Below are 16,651 nucleotides of genomic sequence, written 5' to 3'. Positions count from 1 at the left end.
GCAAATCCATTATCAGCTTTCCAACCAAGCAAATCAATTATCAGCTTTCCAACCAAGCAAATCAATTATCAGCTTTCCAACCAAGCAAATCCATTATCAGCTTTCCAACCAAGCAAATCCATTATCAGCTTTCCAACCAAGTAAATCCATTTTCAGCTTTCCAACCAAGTAAATCCATTATCAGCTTTCAAACCAAGTAAATCCATTATTAGCTTTCCAACCAAGCAAATCTATTATCAGCTTTCAAACCAAGTAAATCCATTATTAGCTTTCCAACCAAGTAAATCCATTTTCAGCTTTCAAACCAAGCAAATCAATTATCAGCTTTCCAACCAAGCAAATCCATTTTCAGCTTTCCAACCAAGCAAATCAATTATCAGCTTTCCAACCAAGCAAATCCATTATCAGCTTTCCAACCAAGCAAATCAATTATCAGCTTTCCAACCAAGCAAATCCATTATCAGCTTTCCAACCAAGCAAATCAATTATCAGCTTTCCAACCAAGCAAATCCATTATCAGCTTTACAACCAAGCAAATCTATTATTAGCTTTCCAACCAAGTAAATCAATTATCAGCTTTCCAACCAAGCAAATCCATTTTCAGCTTTCCAACCAAGCAAATCAATTATCAGCTTTCAAACCAAGCAAATCCATTATCAGCTTTCCAACCAAGTAAATCTATTATCAGCTTTCCAACCAAGCAAATCAATTATCAGCTTTCCAACCAAGCAAATCCATTATCAGCTTTCCAACCAAGCAAATCAATTATCAGCTTTCAAACCAAGCAAATCCATTATCAGCTTTCCAACCAAGCAAATCAATTATCAGCTTTCAAACCAAGCAAATCCATTATCAGCTTTCCAACCAAGCAAATCAATTATCAGCTTTCCAACCAAGCAAATCAATTATCAGCTTTCCAACCAAGCAAATCAATTATCAGCTTTCCAACCAAGCAAATCCATTATCAGCTTTCCAACCAAGCAAATCAATTATCAGCTTTCCAACCAAGCAAATCAATTATCAGCTTTCCAACCAAGCAAATCCATTATCAGCTTTCCAACCAAGCAAATCAATTATCAGCTTTCCAACCAAGCAAATCCATTATCAGCTTTCAAACCAAGCAAATCCATTATCAGCTTTCAAACCAAGTAAATCTATTATCAGCTTTCCAACCAAGTAAATCTATTATCAGCTTTCAAACCAAGTAAATCTATTATCAGCTTTCCAACCAAGCAAATCCATTATCAGCTTTCCAACCAAGCAAATCAATTATCAGCTTTCCAACCAAGCAAATCCATTATCAGCTTTCAAACCAAGCAAATCCATTATCAGCTTTCAAACCAAGTAAATCTATTATCAGCTTTCCAACCAAGCAAATCCATTATCAGCTTTCAAACCAAGTAAATCTATTATCAGCTTTCCAACCAAGTAAATCCATTTTCAGCTTTCAAACCAAGCAAATCAATTATCAGCTTTCCAACCAAGTAAATCTATTATCAGCTTTCCAACCAAGCAAATCAATTATCAGCTTTCAAACCAAGCAAATCCATTATCAGCTTTACAACCAAGCAAATCTATTATTAGCTTTCCAACCAAGCAAATCCATTATCAGCTTTCCAACCAAGCAAATCAATTATCAGCTTTCCAACCAAGCAAATCTATTATTAGCTTTCCAACCAAGCAAATCCATTATCAGCTTTACAACCAAGCAAATCAATTATCAGCTTTCCAACCAAGCAAAAGCAAATCAATTATCAGCTTTCCAACCAAGCAAATCTATTATTAGCTTTCCAACCAAGCAAATCCATTATCAGCTTTACAACCAAGCAAATCAATTATCAGCTTTCCAACCAAGCAAATCCATTATCAGCTTTCAAACCAAGCAAATCCATTATCAGCTTTCCAACCAAGTAAATCCATTATCAGCTTTCAAACCAAGCAAATCCATTATCAGCTTTCAAACCAAGCAAATCAATTATCAGCTTTCCAACCAAGCAAATCCATTATCAGCTTTCAAACCAAGCAAATCCATTTTCAGCTTTCAAACCAAGCAAATCCATTATCAGCTTTACAACCAAGCAAATCCATTATCAGCTTTCAAACCAAGCAAATCCATTATCAGCTTTCCAACCAAGTAAATCTATTATCAGCTTTCCAACCAAGTAAATCCATTATCAGCTTTCCAACCAAGTAAATCCATTATCAGCTTTCAAACCAAGCAAATCAATTATCAGCTTTCCAACCAAGTAAATCTATTATCAGCTTTCCAACCAAGCAAATCCATTATCAGCTTTCAAACCAAGCAAATCCATTATCAGCTTTCCAACCAAGTAAATCTATTATCAGCTTTCCAACCAAGCAAATCCATTATCAGCTTTCCAACCAAGTAAATCCATTTTCAGCTTTCAAACCAAGCAAATCAATTATCAGCTTTCCAACCAAGTAAATCTATTATCAGCTTTCCAACCAAGCAAATCAATTATCAGCTTTCCAACCAAGCAAATCAATTATCAGCTTTCCAACCAAGTAAATCCATTTTCAGCTTTCCAACCAAGCAAATCAATTATCAGCTTTCCAACCAAGCAAATCCATTATCAGCTTTCCAACCAAGTAAATCCATTTTCAGCTTTCCAACCAAGCAAATCCATTATCAGCTTTCCAACCAAGCAAATCCATTATCAGCTTTCAAACCAAGCAAATCCATTATCAGCTTTCCAACCAAGCAAATCCATTATCAGCTTTCCAACCAAGCAAATCCATTATCAGCTTTCCAACCAAGCAAATCCATTATCAGCTTTCAAACCAAGCAAATCCATTATCAGCTTTCCAACCAAGCAAATCCATTATCAGCTTTCAAACCAAGCAAATCCATTATCAGCTTTCCAACCAAGCAAATCCATTATCAGCTTTCCAACCAAGCAAATCCATTATCAGCTTTCAAACCAAGCAAATCCATTATCAGCTTTCCAACCAAGCAAATCCATTATCAGCTTTCAAACCAAGCAAATCCATTATCAGCTTTCCAACCAAGCAAATCAATTATCAGCTTTCCAACCAAGCAAATCCATTATCAGCTTTCCAACCAAGCAAATCCATTATCAGCTTTCCAACCAAGCAAATCAATTATCAGCTTTCCAACCAAGTAAATCCATTATCAGCTTTCCAACCAAGCAAATCCATTATCAGCTTTCCAACCAAGCAAATCCATTATCAGCTTTCCAACCAAGCAAATCAATTATCAGCTTTCCAACCAAGCAAATCCATTATCAGCTTTCCAACCAAGCAAATCCATTATCAGCTTTCCAACCAAGCAAATCCATTATCAGCTTTCCAACCAAGTAAATCAATTATCAGCTTTCCAACCAAGTAAATCAATTATCAGCTTTCCAACCAAGCAAATCATCAGCTTTCAAACCAAGTAAATCCATTATCAGCTTTCAAACCAAGTAAATCCATTATCAGCTTTCAAACCAAGCAAATCAATTATTAGCTTTCCAACCAAGCAAATCAATTATCAGCTTTCAAACCAAGTAAATCCATTATCAGCTTTCCAACCAAGCAAATCAATTATCAGCTTTCCAACCAAGCAAATCAATTATCAGCTTTCAAACCAAGTAAATCCATTATCAGCTTTCCAACCAAGTAAATCCATTATCAGCTTTCCAACCAAGCAAATCAATTATCAGCTTTCAAACCAAGTAAATCCATTATCAGCTTTCCAACCAAGTAAATCAATTATCAGCTTTCCAACCAAGTAAATCCATTATCAGCTTTCCAACCAAGCAAATCAATTATTAGCTTTCCAACCAAGCAAATCAATTATCAGCTTTCCAACCAAGCAAATCCATTATCAGCTTTCAAACCAAGTAAATCCATTATCAGCTTTCCAACCAAGCAAATCAATTATTAGCTTTCCAACCAAGCAAATCAATTATCAGCTTTCCAACCAAGCAAATCCATTATCAGCTTTCAAACCAAGTAAATCCATTATCAGCTTTCCAACCAAGTAAATCAATTATCAGCTTTCCAACCAAGCAAATCCATTATTAGCTTTCCAACCAAGCAAATCCATTATCAGCTTTCAAACCAAGTAAATCCATTATCAGCTTTCCAACCAAGTAAATCAATTATCAGCTTTCCAACCAAGCAAATCCATTATTAGCTTTCCAACCAAGCAAATCCATTATCAGCTTTCCAACCAAGTAAATCAATTATCAGCTTTCCAACCAAGTAAATCCATTGTCAGCTTTCCAACCAAGCAAATCAATTATTAGCTTTCCAACCAAGCAAATCAATTATTAGCTTTCCAACCAAGCAAATCAATTATCAGCTTTCAAACCAAGCAAATCAATTATCAGCTTTCCAAACAAGCAAATCAATTATCAGCTTTCAAACCAAGCAAATCCATTATCAGCTTTCCAAACAAGCAAATCCATTATCAGCTTTCCAACCAAGCAAATCAATTATCAGCTTTCCAAACAAGCAAATCAATTATCAGCTTTCCAACCAAGTAAATCCATTATTAGCTTTCAAACCAAGCAAATCCATTATCAGCTTTCCAACCAAGCAAATCAATTATTAGCTTTCCAACCAAGCAAATCAATTATTAGCTTTCCAACCAAGCAAATCAATTATCAGCTTTCAAACCAAGTAAATCCATTATCAGCTTTCCAACCAAGCAAATCAATTATTAGCTTTCCAACCAAGCAAATCAATTATCAGCTTTCCAACCAAGTAAATCCATTATCAGCTTTCCAACCAAGCAAATCAATTATTAGCTTTCCAACCAAGCAAATCCATTATCAGCTTTCCAACCAAGCAAATCCATTATTAGCTTTCCAACCAAGTAAATCCATTATTAGCTTTCCAACCAAGCAAATCAATTATTAGCTTTCCAACCAAGCAAATCAATTATCAGCTTTCAAACCAAGTAAATCCATTATCAGCTTTCCAACCAAGCAAATCAATTATTAGCTTTCCAACCAAGCAAATCAATTATCAGCTTTCCAACCAAGCAAATCCATTATCAGCTTTCCAACCAAGCAAATCAATTATCAGCTTTCCAACCAAGCAAATCAATTATCAGCTTTCCAACCAAGCAAATCCATTATCAGCTTTCCAACCAAGCAAATCCATTATCAGCTTTCCAACCAAGCAAATCCATTATCAGCTTTCCAACCAAGCAAATCCATTATCAGCTTTCCAACCAAGCAAATCCATTATCAGCTTTCCAACCAAGCAAATCAATTATCAGCTTTCCAACCAAGTAAATCCATTATCAGCTTTCCAACCAAGCAAATCCATTATCAGCTTTCCAACCAAGCAAATCCATTATCAGCTTTCCAACCAAGCAAATCCATTATCAGCTTTCCAACCAAGCAAATCCATTATTAGCTTTCCAACCAAGCAAATCCATTATCAGCTTTCAAACCAAGCAAATCCATTATCAGCTTTCCAACCAAGCAAATCCATTATCAGCTTTCCAACCAAGTAAATCAATTATCAGCTTTCCAACCAAGCAAATAAATTATCAGCTTTCAAACCAAGCAAATGCATTATCATCTTTCCAACCAAGCAAATAAATTATCAGCTTTCAAACCAAGCAAATCCATTATCAGCTTTCAAACCAAGCAAATCCATTATCAGCTTTCCAACCAAGTAAATCAATTATCAGCTTTCCAACCAAGCAAATCAATTATCAGCTTTCAAACCAAGTAAATCAATTATCAGCTTTCAAACCAAGCAAATCAATTATCAGCTTTCCAACCAAGCAAATCCATTATCAGCTTTCCAACCAAGCAAATAAATTATCAGCTTTCCAACCAAGTAAATCAATTATCAGCTTTCAAACCAAGCAAATCAATTATCAGCTTTCCAACCAAGCAAATCCATTATCAGCTTTCCAACCAAGCAAATCAATTATCAGCTTTCCAACCAAGCAAATCAATTATCAGCTTTCCAACCAAGTAAATCCATTATCAGCTTTCCAACCAAGCAAATCAATTATCAGCTTTCCAACCAAGCAAATCAATTATCAGCTTTCCAACCAAGCAAATCAATTATCAGCTTTCCAACCAAGCAAATCAATTATCAGCTTTCCAACCAAGCAAATCCATTATTAGCTTTCCAACCAAGCAAATCAATTATCAGCTTTCCAACCAAGCAAATCCATTATCAGCTTTCCAACCAAGTAAATCCATTATCAGCTTTCCAACCAAGCAAATCAATTATCAGCTTTCCAACCAAGCAAATCCATTATCAGCTTTCCAACCAAGCAAATCCATTATTAGCTTTCCAACCAAGCAAATCCATTATCACCTTTCCAACCAAGCAAATCAATTATCAGCTTTCCAACCAAGTAAATCCATTATTAGCTTTCCAACCAAGCAAATAAATTATCAACTTTCCAACCAAGTAAATCCATTATTAGCTTTCCAACCAAGCAAATCCATTATCACCTTTCCAACCAAGCAAATCAATTATCAGCTTTCCAACCAAGCAAATCCATTATCAGCTTTCCAACCAAGTAAATCCATTATCAGCTTTCCAACCAAGCAAATCAATTATCAGCTTTCCAACCAAGCAAATCCATTATCAGCTTTCCAACCAAGCAAATCCATTATTAGCTTTCCAACCAAGCAAATCCATTATCAGCTTTCCAACCAAGCAAATCCATTATTAGCTTTCCAACCAAGCAAATCAATTATCAGCTTTCCAACCAAGCAAATCAATTATCAGCTTTCCAACCAAGCAAATCAATTATCAGCTTTCCAACCAAGCAAATCCATTATCAGCTTTCCAACCAAGTAAATCCATTATTAGCTTTCCAACCAAGTAAATCCATTATCAGCTTTCCAACCAAGTAAATCCATTATCAGCTTTCCAACCAAGTAAATCCATTATTAGCTTTCCAACCAAGCAAATCAATTACTAGCTTTCCAACCAAGTAAATCAATTACTAGCTTTCCAACCAAGTAAATCAATTACTAGCTTTCCAACCAAGCAAATCAATTATCAGCTTTCCAACCAAGTAAATCCATTATTAGCTTTCCAACCAAGCAAATCAATTATTAGCTTTCCAACCAAGTAAATCCATTATTAGCTTTCCAACCAAGCAAATCAATTACTAGCTTTCCAACCAAGCAAATCAATTATCAGCTTTCCAACCAAGCAAATCAATTATCAGCTTTCCAACCAAGCAAATCAATTATCAGCTTTCCAACCAAGCAAATCAATTATCAGCTTTCCAACCAAGCAAATCCATTATCAGCTTTCCAACCAAGCAAATCAATTACTAGCTTTCCAACCAAGTAAATCAATTATCAGCTTTCCAACCAAGCAAATCAATTATCAGCTTTCCAACCAAGCAAATCAATTATCAGCTTTCCAACCAAGCAAATCCATTATCAGCTTTCCAACCAAGTAAATCAATTACTAGCTTTCCAACCAAGCAAATCAATTATCAGCTTTCCAACCAAGCAAATCAATTATCAGCTTTCCAACCAAGTAAATCCATTATCAGCTTTCCAACCAAGTAAATCCATTATCAGCTTTCCAACCAAGTAAATCAATTACTAGCTTTCCAACCAAGCAAATCAATTATCAGCTTTCCAACCAAGCAAATCAATTATCAGCTTTCCAACCAAGTAAATCCATTATCAGCTTTCCAACCAAGTAAATCCATTATCAACTTTCCAACCAAGTAAATCAATTACTAGCTTTCCAACCAAGCAAATCAATTATCAGCTTTCCAACCAAGCAAATCAATTATCAGCTTTCCAACCAAGCAAATCAATTATCAGCTTTCCAACCAAGTAAATCCATTATCAGCTTTCCAACCAAGCAAATCAATTATCAGCTTTCCAACCAAGCAAATCAATTATCAGCTTTCCAACCAAGCAAATCAATTATCAGCTTTCCAACCAAGCAAATCAATTATCAGCTTTCCAACCAAGCAAATCCATTATTAGCTTTCCAACCAAGCAAATCAATTATCAGCTTTCCAACCAAGCAAATCCATTATCAGCTTTCCAACCAAGCAAATCCATTATCAGCTTTCCAACCAAGTAAATCCATTATCAGCTTTCCAACCAAGCAAATCAATTATCAGCTTTCCAACCAAGCAAATCCATTATCAGCTTTCCAACCAAGCAAATCCATTATTAGCTTTCCAACCAAGCAAATCCATTATCACCTTTCCAACCAAGCAAATCCATTATTAGCTTTCCAACCAAGCAAATAAATTATCAACTTTCCAACCAAGTAAATCCATTATTAGCTTTCCAACCAAGCAAATCCATTATCACCTTTCCAACCAAGCAAATCAATTATCAGCTTTCCAACCAAGCAAATCAATTATCAGCTTTCCAACCAAGCAAATCCATTATCAGCTTTCCAACCAAGTAAATCCATTATTAGCTTTCCAACCAAGTAAATCCATTATCAGCTTTCCAACCAAGTAAATCCATTATTAGCTTTCCAACCAAGTAAATCCATTATTAGCTTTCCAACCAAGCAAATCAATTACTAGCTTTCCAACCAAGTAAATCAATTACTAGCTTTCCAACCAAGTAAATCAATTACTAGCTTTCCAACCAAGCAAATCAATTATCAGCTTTCCAACCAAGTAAATCCATTATTAGCTTTCCAACCAAGCAAATCAATTATTAGCTTTCCAACCAAGTAAATCCATTATTAGCTTTCCAACCAAGCAAATCAATTACTAGCTTTCCAACCAAGCAAATCAATTATCAGCTTTCCAACCAAGCAAATCAATTATCAGCTTTCCAACCAAGCAAATCAATTATCAGCTTTCCAACCAAGCAAATCAATTATCAGCTTTCCAACCAAGCAAATCCATTATCAGCTTTCCAACCAAGCAAATCAATTACTAGCTTTCCAACCAAGTAAATCAATTATCAGCTTTCCAACCAAGCAAATCAATTATCAGCTTTCCAACCAAGCAAATCAATTATCAGCTTTCCAACCAAGCAAATCCATTATCAGCTTTCCAACCAAGTAAATCCATTATCAGCTTTCCAACCAAGCAAATCCATTATCAGCTTTCCAACCAAGCAAATCCATTATCAGCTTTCCAACCAAGCAAATCAATTACTAGCTTTCCAACCAAGTAAATCAATTACTAGCTTTCCAACCAAGCAAATCAATTATCAGCTTTCCAACCAAGCAAATCAATTACTAGCTTTCCAACCAAGTAAATCAATTACTAGCTTTCCAACCAAGCAAATCAATTATCAGCTTTCCAACCAAGCAAATCAATTATCAGCTTTCCAACCAAGTAAATCCATTATCAGCTTTCCAACCAAGTAAATCCATTATCAGCTTTCCAACCAAGTAAATCAATTACTAGCTTTCCAACCAAGCAAATCAATTATCAGCTTTCCAACCAAGCAAATCAATTATCAGCTTTCCAACCAAGTAAATCCATTATCAGCTTTCCAACCAAGTAAATCCATTATCAACTTTCCAACCAAGTAAATCAATTACTAGCTTTCCAACCAAGCAAATCAATTATCAGCTTTCCAACCAAGCAAATCAATTATCAGCTTTCCAACCAAGTAAATCCATTATCAGCTTTCCAACCAAGTAAATCCATTATTAGCTTTCCAACCAAGTAAATCCATTATTAGCTTTCCAACCAAGCAAATCAATTACTAGCTTTCCAACCAAGTAAATCAATTATCAGCTTTCCAACCAAGTAAATCCATTATCAGCTTTCCAACCAAGTAAATCCATTATCAACTTTCCAACCAAGTAAATCAATTACTAGCTTTCCAACCAAGCAAATCAATTATCAGCTTTCCAACCAAGCAAATCAATTATCAGCTTTCCAACCAAGTAAATCCATTATCAGCTTTCCAACCAAGTAAATCCATTATTAGCTTTCCAACCAAGTAAATCCATTATTAGCTTTCCAACCAAGCAAATCAATTATCAGCTTTCCAACCAAGCAAATCAATTATCAGCTTTCCAACCAAGCAAATCAATTATCAGCTTTCCAACCAAGTAAATCAATTATTAGCTTTCCAACCAAGTAAATCAATTATCAGCTTTCCAACCAAGTAAATCCATTATTAGCTTTCCAACCAAGTAAATCAATTATCAGCTTTCCAACCAAGTAAATCCATTATTAGCTTTCCAACCAAGCAAATCAATTATCAGCTTTCCAACCAAGCAAATCAATTATCAGCTTTCCAACCAAGCAAATCAATTATCAGCTTTCCAACCAAGTAAATCCATTATTAGCTTTCCAACCAAGTAAATCCATTATTAGCTTTCCAACCAAGTAAATCCATTATTAGCTTTCCAACCAAGCAAATCAATTACTAGCTTTCCAACCAAGCAAATCAATTATCAGCTTTCCAACCAAGCAAATCAATTATCAGCTTTCCAACCAAGCAAATCCATTATCAGCTTTCCAACCAAGTAAATCCATTATCAGCTTTCCAACCAAGTAAATCCATTATCAGCTTTCCAACCATGTAAATCAATTATCAACTTTCCAACCAAGTAAATCAATTATCAGCTTTCCAACCAAGCAAATCCATTATCAGCTTTCCAACCAAGTAAATCCATTATCAGCTTTCCAACCAAGTAAATCAATTATCAGCTTTCCAACCAAGTAAATCAATTATCAGCTTTCCAACCAAGTAAATCCATTATCAGCTTTCCAACCAAGCAAATCAATTATCAGCTTTCCAACCAAGTAAATCCATTATCAGCTTTCCAACCAAGTAAATCCATTATCAGCTTTCCAACCAAGTAAATCAATTATCAGCTTTCCAACCAAGTAAATCAATTATCAGCTTTCCAACCAAGTAAATCCATTATCAGCTTTCCAACCAAGTAAATCGATTATTAGCTTTCCAACCAAGTAAATTGATTATTAGCTTTCTAACCAAGTAAATCAATTATTAGCTTTTTTTTTTTTTTTTTTTTTTTTTTTTTTTTTGTATACAATATCGAGGCTCGTGAAAGAGCGAATCCACCCAAGTAAATCAATTATTAGCTTTCTAACCAAGTAAATCAATTATCAGCTTTCTAACCAAGTAAATCAATTATTAGCTTTCTAACCAAGTAAATCAATTATTAGCTTTCCAACCAAGTAAATCAATTATCAGCTTTCCAACCAAGTAAATCAATTATCAGCTTTCCAACCAAGTAAATCCATTATCAGCTTTCCAACCAAGCAAATCAATTATCAGCTTTCCAACCAAGTAAATCGATTATTAGCTTTCCAACCAAGTAAATTGATTATTAGCTTTCTAACCAAGTAAATCAATTATCAGCTTTCCACCCAAGTAAATCAATTATCAGCTTTCTAACCAAGTAAATCAATTATTAGCTTTCCAACCAAGTAAATTGATTAGCTTTCCAACCAAGTAAATCAATTATTAGCTTTCCAACCAAGTAAATTGATTAGCTTTCCAACCAAGTAAATCAATTATTAGCTTTCCAACCAAGTAAATCAATTATCAGCTTTCTAACCAAGTAAATCAATTATTAGCTTTCCAACCAAGTAAATCAATTATCAGCTTTCTAACCAAGTAAATCAATTATCAGCTTTCTAACCAAGTAAATCAATTATTAGCTTTCCACCCAAGTAAATCAATTATTAGCTTTCTAACCAAGTAAATCAATTATCAGCTTTCTAACCAAGTAAATCAATTATCAGCTTTCTAACCAAGTAAATCAATTATCAGCTTTCTAACCAAGTAAATCAATTATTAGCTTTCTAACCAAGTAAATCAATTATTAGCTTTCCAACCAAGTAAATCAATTATCAGCTTTCCAACCAAGTAAATCAATTATCAGCTTTCCAACCAAGTAAATCCATTATCAGCTTTCCAACCAAGCAAATCAATTATCAGCTTTCCAACCAAGTAAATCGATTATTAGCTTTCCAACCAAGTAAATTGATTATTAGCTTTCTAACCAAGTAAATCAATTATTAGCTTTCCACCCAAGTAAATCAATTATTAGCTTTCTAACCAAGTAAATCAATTATCAGCTTTCTAACCAAGTAAATCAATTATTAGCTTTCTAACCAAGTAAATCAATTATTAGCTTTCTAACCAAGTAAATCAATTATTAGCTTTCTAACCAAGTAAATCAATTATCAGCTTTCTAACCAAGTAAATCAATTATCAGCTTTCTAACCAAGTAAATCAATTATTAGCTTTCCAACCAAGTAAATTGATTAGCTTTCCAACCAAGTAAATCAATTATTAGCTTTCCAACCAAGTAAATTGATTAGCTTTCCAACCAAGTAAATCAATTATTAGCTTTCCAACCAAGTAAATCAATTATCAGCTTTCTAACCAAGTAAATCAATTATTAGCTTTCCAACCAAGTAAATCAATTATCAGCTTTCTAACCAAGTAAATCAATTATCAGCTTTCTAACCAAGTAAATCAATTATTAGCTTTCCACCCAAGTAAATCAATTATTAGCTTTCTAACCAAGTAAATCAATTATCAGCTTTCTAACCAAGTAAATCAATTATCAGCTTTCTAACCAAGTAAATCAATTTATTAGCTTTCCAACCAAGTAAATTGATTAGCTTTCCACCCAAGTAAATCAATTATTAGCTTTCCAACCAAGTAAATCAATTATCAGCTTTCTAACCAAGTCAATCAATTATCAGCTTTCTAACCAAGTCAATCAATTATTAGCTTTCCAACCAAGTAAATTGATTATTAGCTTTCAAGCTAAGTAAATCAATTATTCGCTTTCTAACCAAGTAAATCAATTATTAGCTTTCCAACCAAGTAAATCAATTATTAGTTTTCCAACCAAGTAAATCAATTATTCGCTTTCTAACCAAGTAAATCCATTATTAGCTTTCAAACCTTCCCTTCTTTCTCACCTAACTTTCTAAGCTTTCTAACCTAATTGCCCTTCCCTTCCCTACCCTTGCCTTCCTTTGTGGTTTAACCAAGTAAATCAATTATTAGCTTTCCAAACAAGTAAATCAATTATTCTCTTTCAGACCAAGTAAATACATTGTTAGCTTTCTAACCAAGTAAATCAATTATTCTCTTTCAGACCAAGTAAATCAATTATCAGCTTTCTAACCAAGTAAATGGATTATTAGCTTTCCAACAGTACCATTTTTAGTATTACTTGACAGTAAGAACAGCTACATGAAAGCTCTGGGTCTTGCTTCTTTTTCGCATGATGGACAGAAAGATGCGTTTCCTTTCATTAATACAGTTGTAACAATCGGTCCCTCGGGGAGCGATAAAAAGTGTCAATATCCACTCCCAGTGTTGGTCAAACCAATAGCACTATTCGTGTTCAGGCAAAAAGTGCAAGTCGTCTCCACATTCATGCCGGGGGTTTGAGGGGCAGATAAAAATTGCAGGATCTTATTATGTGCTTTCCCTGAAAAAAAGTTTATAATTCAGCACGATCGTCTTTTTATTTTTTCCTTTCATAAAAGATTAGTTTTCTTTCTTTGTAAAATTGCATTCAATTGTAAAATTGCTGCAGCCTTACATTTCTTTTAATGGAGCTGTGATCGTGTATTATATTTGTATTGTGGCATGTGACTCGTGGCTGACAGGGTGGCCCGTATGTATGAGTGCACACTCCCCCATGAGTCGTCCAGCCTGGATATAATCTCGGCCCAGCTCTAAAATTGTCATCCCGGTGTTTCACAGGCATAGCAATTCAATGTGTGTGCCGTCACTCGGATGGACGATAAATTGGACGTGCCGTCTGCCAGCATTCGTTAGAGGGCGTTAAAGCAGCAAAGTGGCGTAAAGTGGGCACAGTCCTTCGTGAAGAGTAGGGGAGAGATCGGAGAAAAAAATAAACAAATTACAAATTACTGCTCTAACCTACAAGGGCACTGCATCAGAAGCACAGCAACGCTCTCAGCAATAATGCATTTGAATGAATGTGCCTCAAATTAGAAGCTCTTTCATGAGTGTACAATCGTGGACATCAAAATAACCAATTATAATCAACTACAGTCATCACTTGCAATCGAGAATAAATCAACCAATTTCGTCAGTTACAATCAATTAGTCGCAGATACATCTATCCGCCAAGGACGGATGATGGGATGGCTTTGAAAAGTACGGGAGGGACATCGAACAACAACAGTCCCATGATGAATGCAATAAATGGAGGCAATGGCAATCAACAAAAATACGGTCATCTCTTGAGGTTGAAGTTCAGACCTTTGCCGAATCCAAAATCTGGGGAATGTCAAGGACATTAGACTGGAGTGAATTGAACGATCAAGAAAATTTTGAAATACAAAAAATGTAAGACCAATCGATCCTGCAGATCATCGAGGAGAAGGGCTGTGTAGGGTTCCAGAGCAATCGGTTGGTAAATAAGGGACGAGTTGGGATCCTAAGCTTCAGGTGTAACCCCACCTGGGAGCCACCATGATCCAAAATCAAAACATCGAAGCCCGAGCGATTGTGCGGGCTATTGTCTTGGATTCATATGTCAAGTTCCAAAACAATCATCTGGGTGATGAGGAAGGAGTAGCAAAAATAGCAAAAAGTTAACAGACAACTGGACAGATGACATCCGGACATCACGACCCAATTTATAAGGTCATCTCTTCGAGATCAAGATGACCTAATAATAATCCCGTGCCCTGACTTTCACCACCCACCAGAATGTCACGTCATTGGCACAGCTAACACTCTGCCAAGAATCTACTTTCGACTCGTCCAATTGGAATGAAAGGTTAAAGCAGATTTAGTTGCTGTCAGCATAATTTTTGTAAAGCATTTCGAACTAGAATGGCACTCGGTGCAGCACATACCTCAGGCAGGATGAACAGTTTACTCTTTGTATTCCACCGATAGGCCGGATCTACACCCGGACCTGAACCAAAATCTAATCGACTTGTTCTCGTCACCTAACCAACTCATCCACCAAGTTTCGTCCGAATCCGAGCATTACTTTTTGACATATTGTGACATCTATTGTTGTTGGCCATATCCCTCAATGGTGAAGAATCACTTAAAAAATTATCGTATCTGGATCCGGATCTTCACCAAAATTAAATAATTTCACGGTCGTCACACAACAAACCTGTTCACCAAATTCCGTCCAAATCCCCCACAACTTTTTGAGATATCCTGCTCAAAGACAAACAAGCAGACAAACAGAAGGGGGTGAAAACATAACCGCCGTCTAGCTTCGATGGCGGAGGTAATTATGCCTACAAAGCTGGGTGACTCTACGCTCAGGTATGAGAGAGGAGGTTGCAATCATAACAAAGAGGACAAAGTCATATTAATAATACAGTATTGAAAAGAAACACAACAAAAATACGTGATAATCTCTGTAACTTTAACTTAATAGAAAAGATCTCACCCCGAGGAAATATACCAGGATCCATGAAGGTGGCCATGGTAAAGTTTGCAAGGACAAACAGGAACATGAGACCATTGTATATTGGAATTGCAGGTGAAACCGAATGTGCCAGCCACGGACATCTGCGAATGGAATAGAAAAAAAAAAGAAAAAACAAAATAAATTGATATCTGGAGTGACATCGAAAATTAATTGCAACAGAAGTCCCATCTGCCAATCACCACCACTTAACCACATCTGAAAGTGAAAAAAAACATACACAAAAGAAAATAATAATCGAATATAAAATAACAGACAAAAATAGAAGTAAATGTCAAACAAAGACGCCATGATATTTACGGCAACAAGCATGACAGACGGCCGTGTTAACATCGAGATTCACAACCATGGGGAGGACATTTTCATTTAAAAAAGCAAAAGAAACAAAAAAAAAAACTTGGAGAATTGGACCTCCATCATTTTACCACAAATCAGCACGACCATCGCAGAGGAATTATGAAAGTCATACTGACAATTATGAAAGTGAGGTCACGGGCCGACCAGGGCGCCTACGCCGACGGGCAGGTCGAACACCCGGGCATACAGGCAGATCCAAACACCCAACAAGACAGGTGGATCCAAACACCCAACAAGACAGGCGGATCCAAACACCCTACAAGACAGGTGGATCCAAACACCCAACAAGACAGGCGGATCCAAACACCCAACAAGACAGGAGGATCCAAACACCCAACAAGACAGGCGGATCCAAACACCCAACAAGACAGGCGGATCCAAACACCCAACAAGACAGGCGGATCCAAACACCCAACAAGACAGGAGGATCCAAACACCCAACAAGACAGGTGGATCCAAACACCCAACAAGACAGGCGGATCCAAACACCGAGGCAGAGAGGTGGATCACAACACCAAGCAGACATGTGGATCCGAACACCCAAACAAACACGTGGAAACACGCAAACCCAGAAACTCAAAGAAACACCACACAAGCTCAGACACCCGAAGACGCATGCAAACCCAGACAAAAACCCAGACAGATGCCAAAACCCAACTACACACAAATGCCAAAAACCACAAGCACAAGTAAACTCAAACCCACAAATACACACAAGCCCAAACCCAAAAAGACACCCAAACCCCCCAAAAAACCCAAACAGACACAGAGACAAACACTCATCGTGGCAGAGACACTCACTCATCTCAGTGCACATGCGCACACACGGACACACACACTGACAGTAATGACACCAACATCGACAGACACCCACCTTGACACCGAT

The 16,651-nt window shown here is 36.2% G+C and overlaps 1 protein-coding gene across 1 annotated transcript in view; it reads right to left on the bottom strand.

Moving 5' to 3' along the window:
- Positions 1 to 16,651, bottom strand: part of LOC137425629 (palmitoyltransferase ZDHHC5) — a 264,857-nt gene that overhangs the window by 243,831 nt on the left and 4,375 nt on the right. The window contains exon 2 of the mRNA XM_068114234.2: positions 15,370 to 15,491. Coding sequence (XP_067970335.2) covers positions 15,370 to 15,491 — 122 coding nt within the window. The remainder of the gene's footprint in view (positions 1 to 15,369; positions 15,492 to 16,651) is intronic.

Source organism: Myxine glutinosa, chromosome 4, assembly GCF_964187855.1.
Source record: "Myxine glutinosa chromosome 4, kmMyxGlut1.1, whole genome shotgun sequence".
In the NCBI taxonomy this organism is placed as follows: Eukaryota; Metazoa; Chordata; class Myxini; order Myxiniformes; family Myxinidae; genus Myxine; species Myxine glutinosa.
Note: the sequence above shows the minus strand (reverse complement) of the source record. Positions and strands in the feature narration are given on the sequence as shown.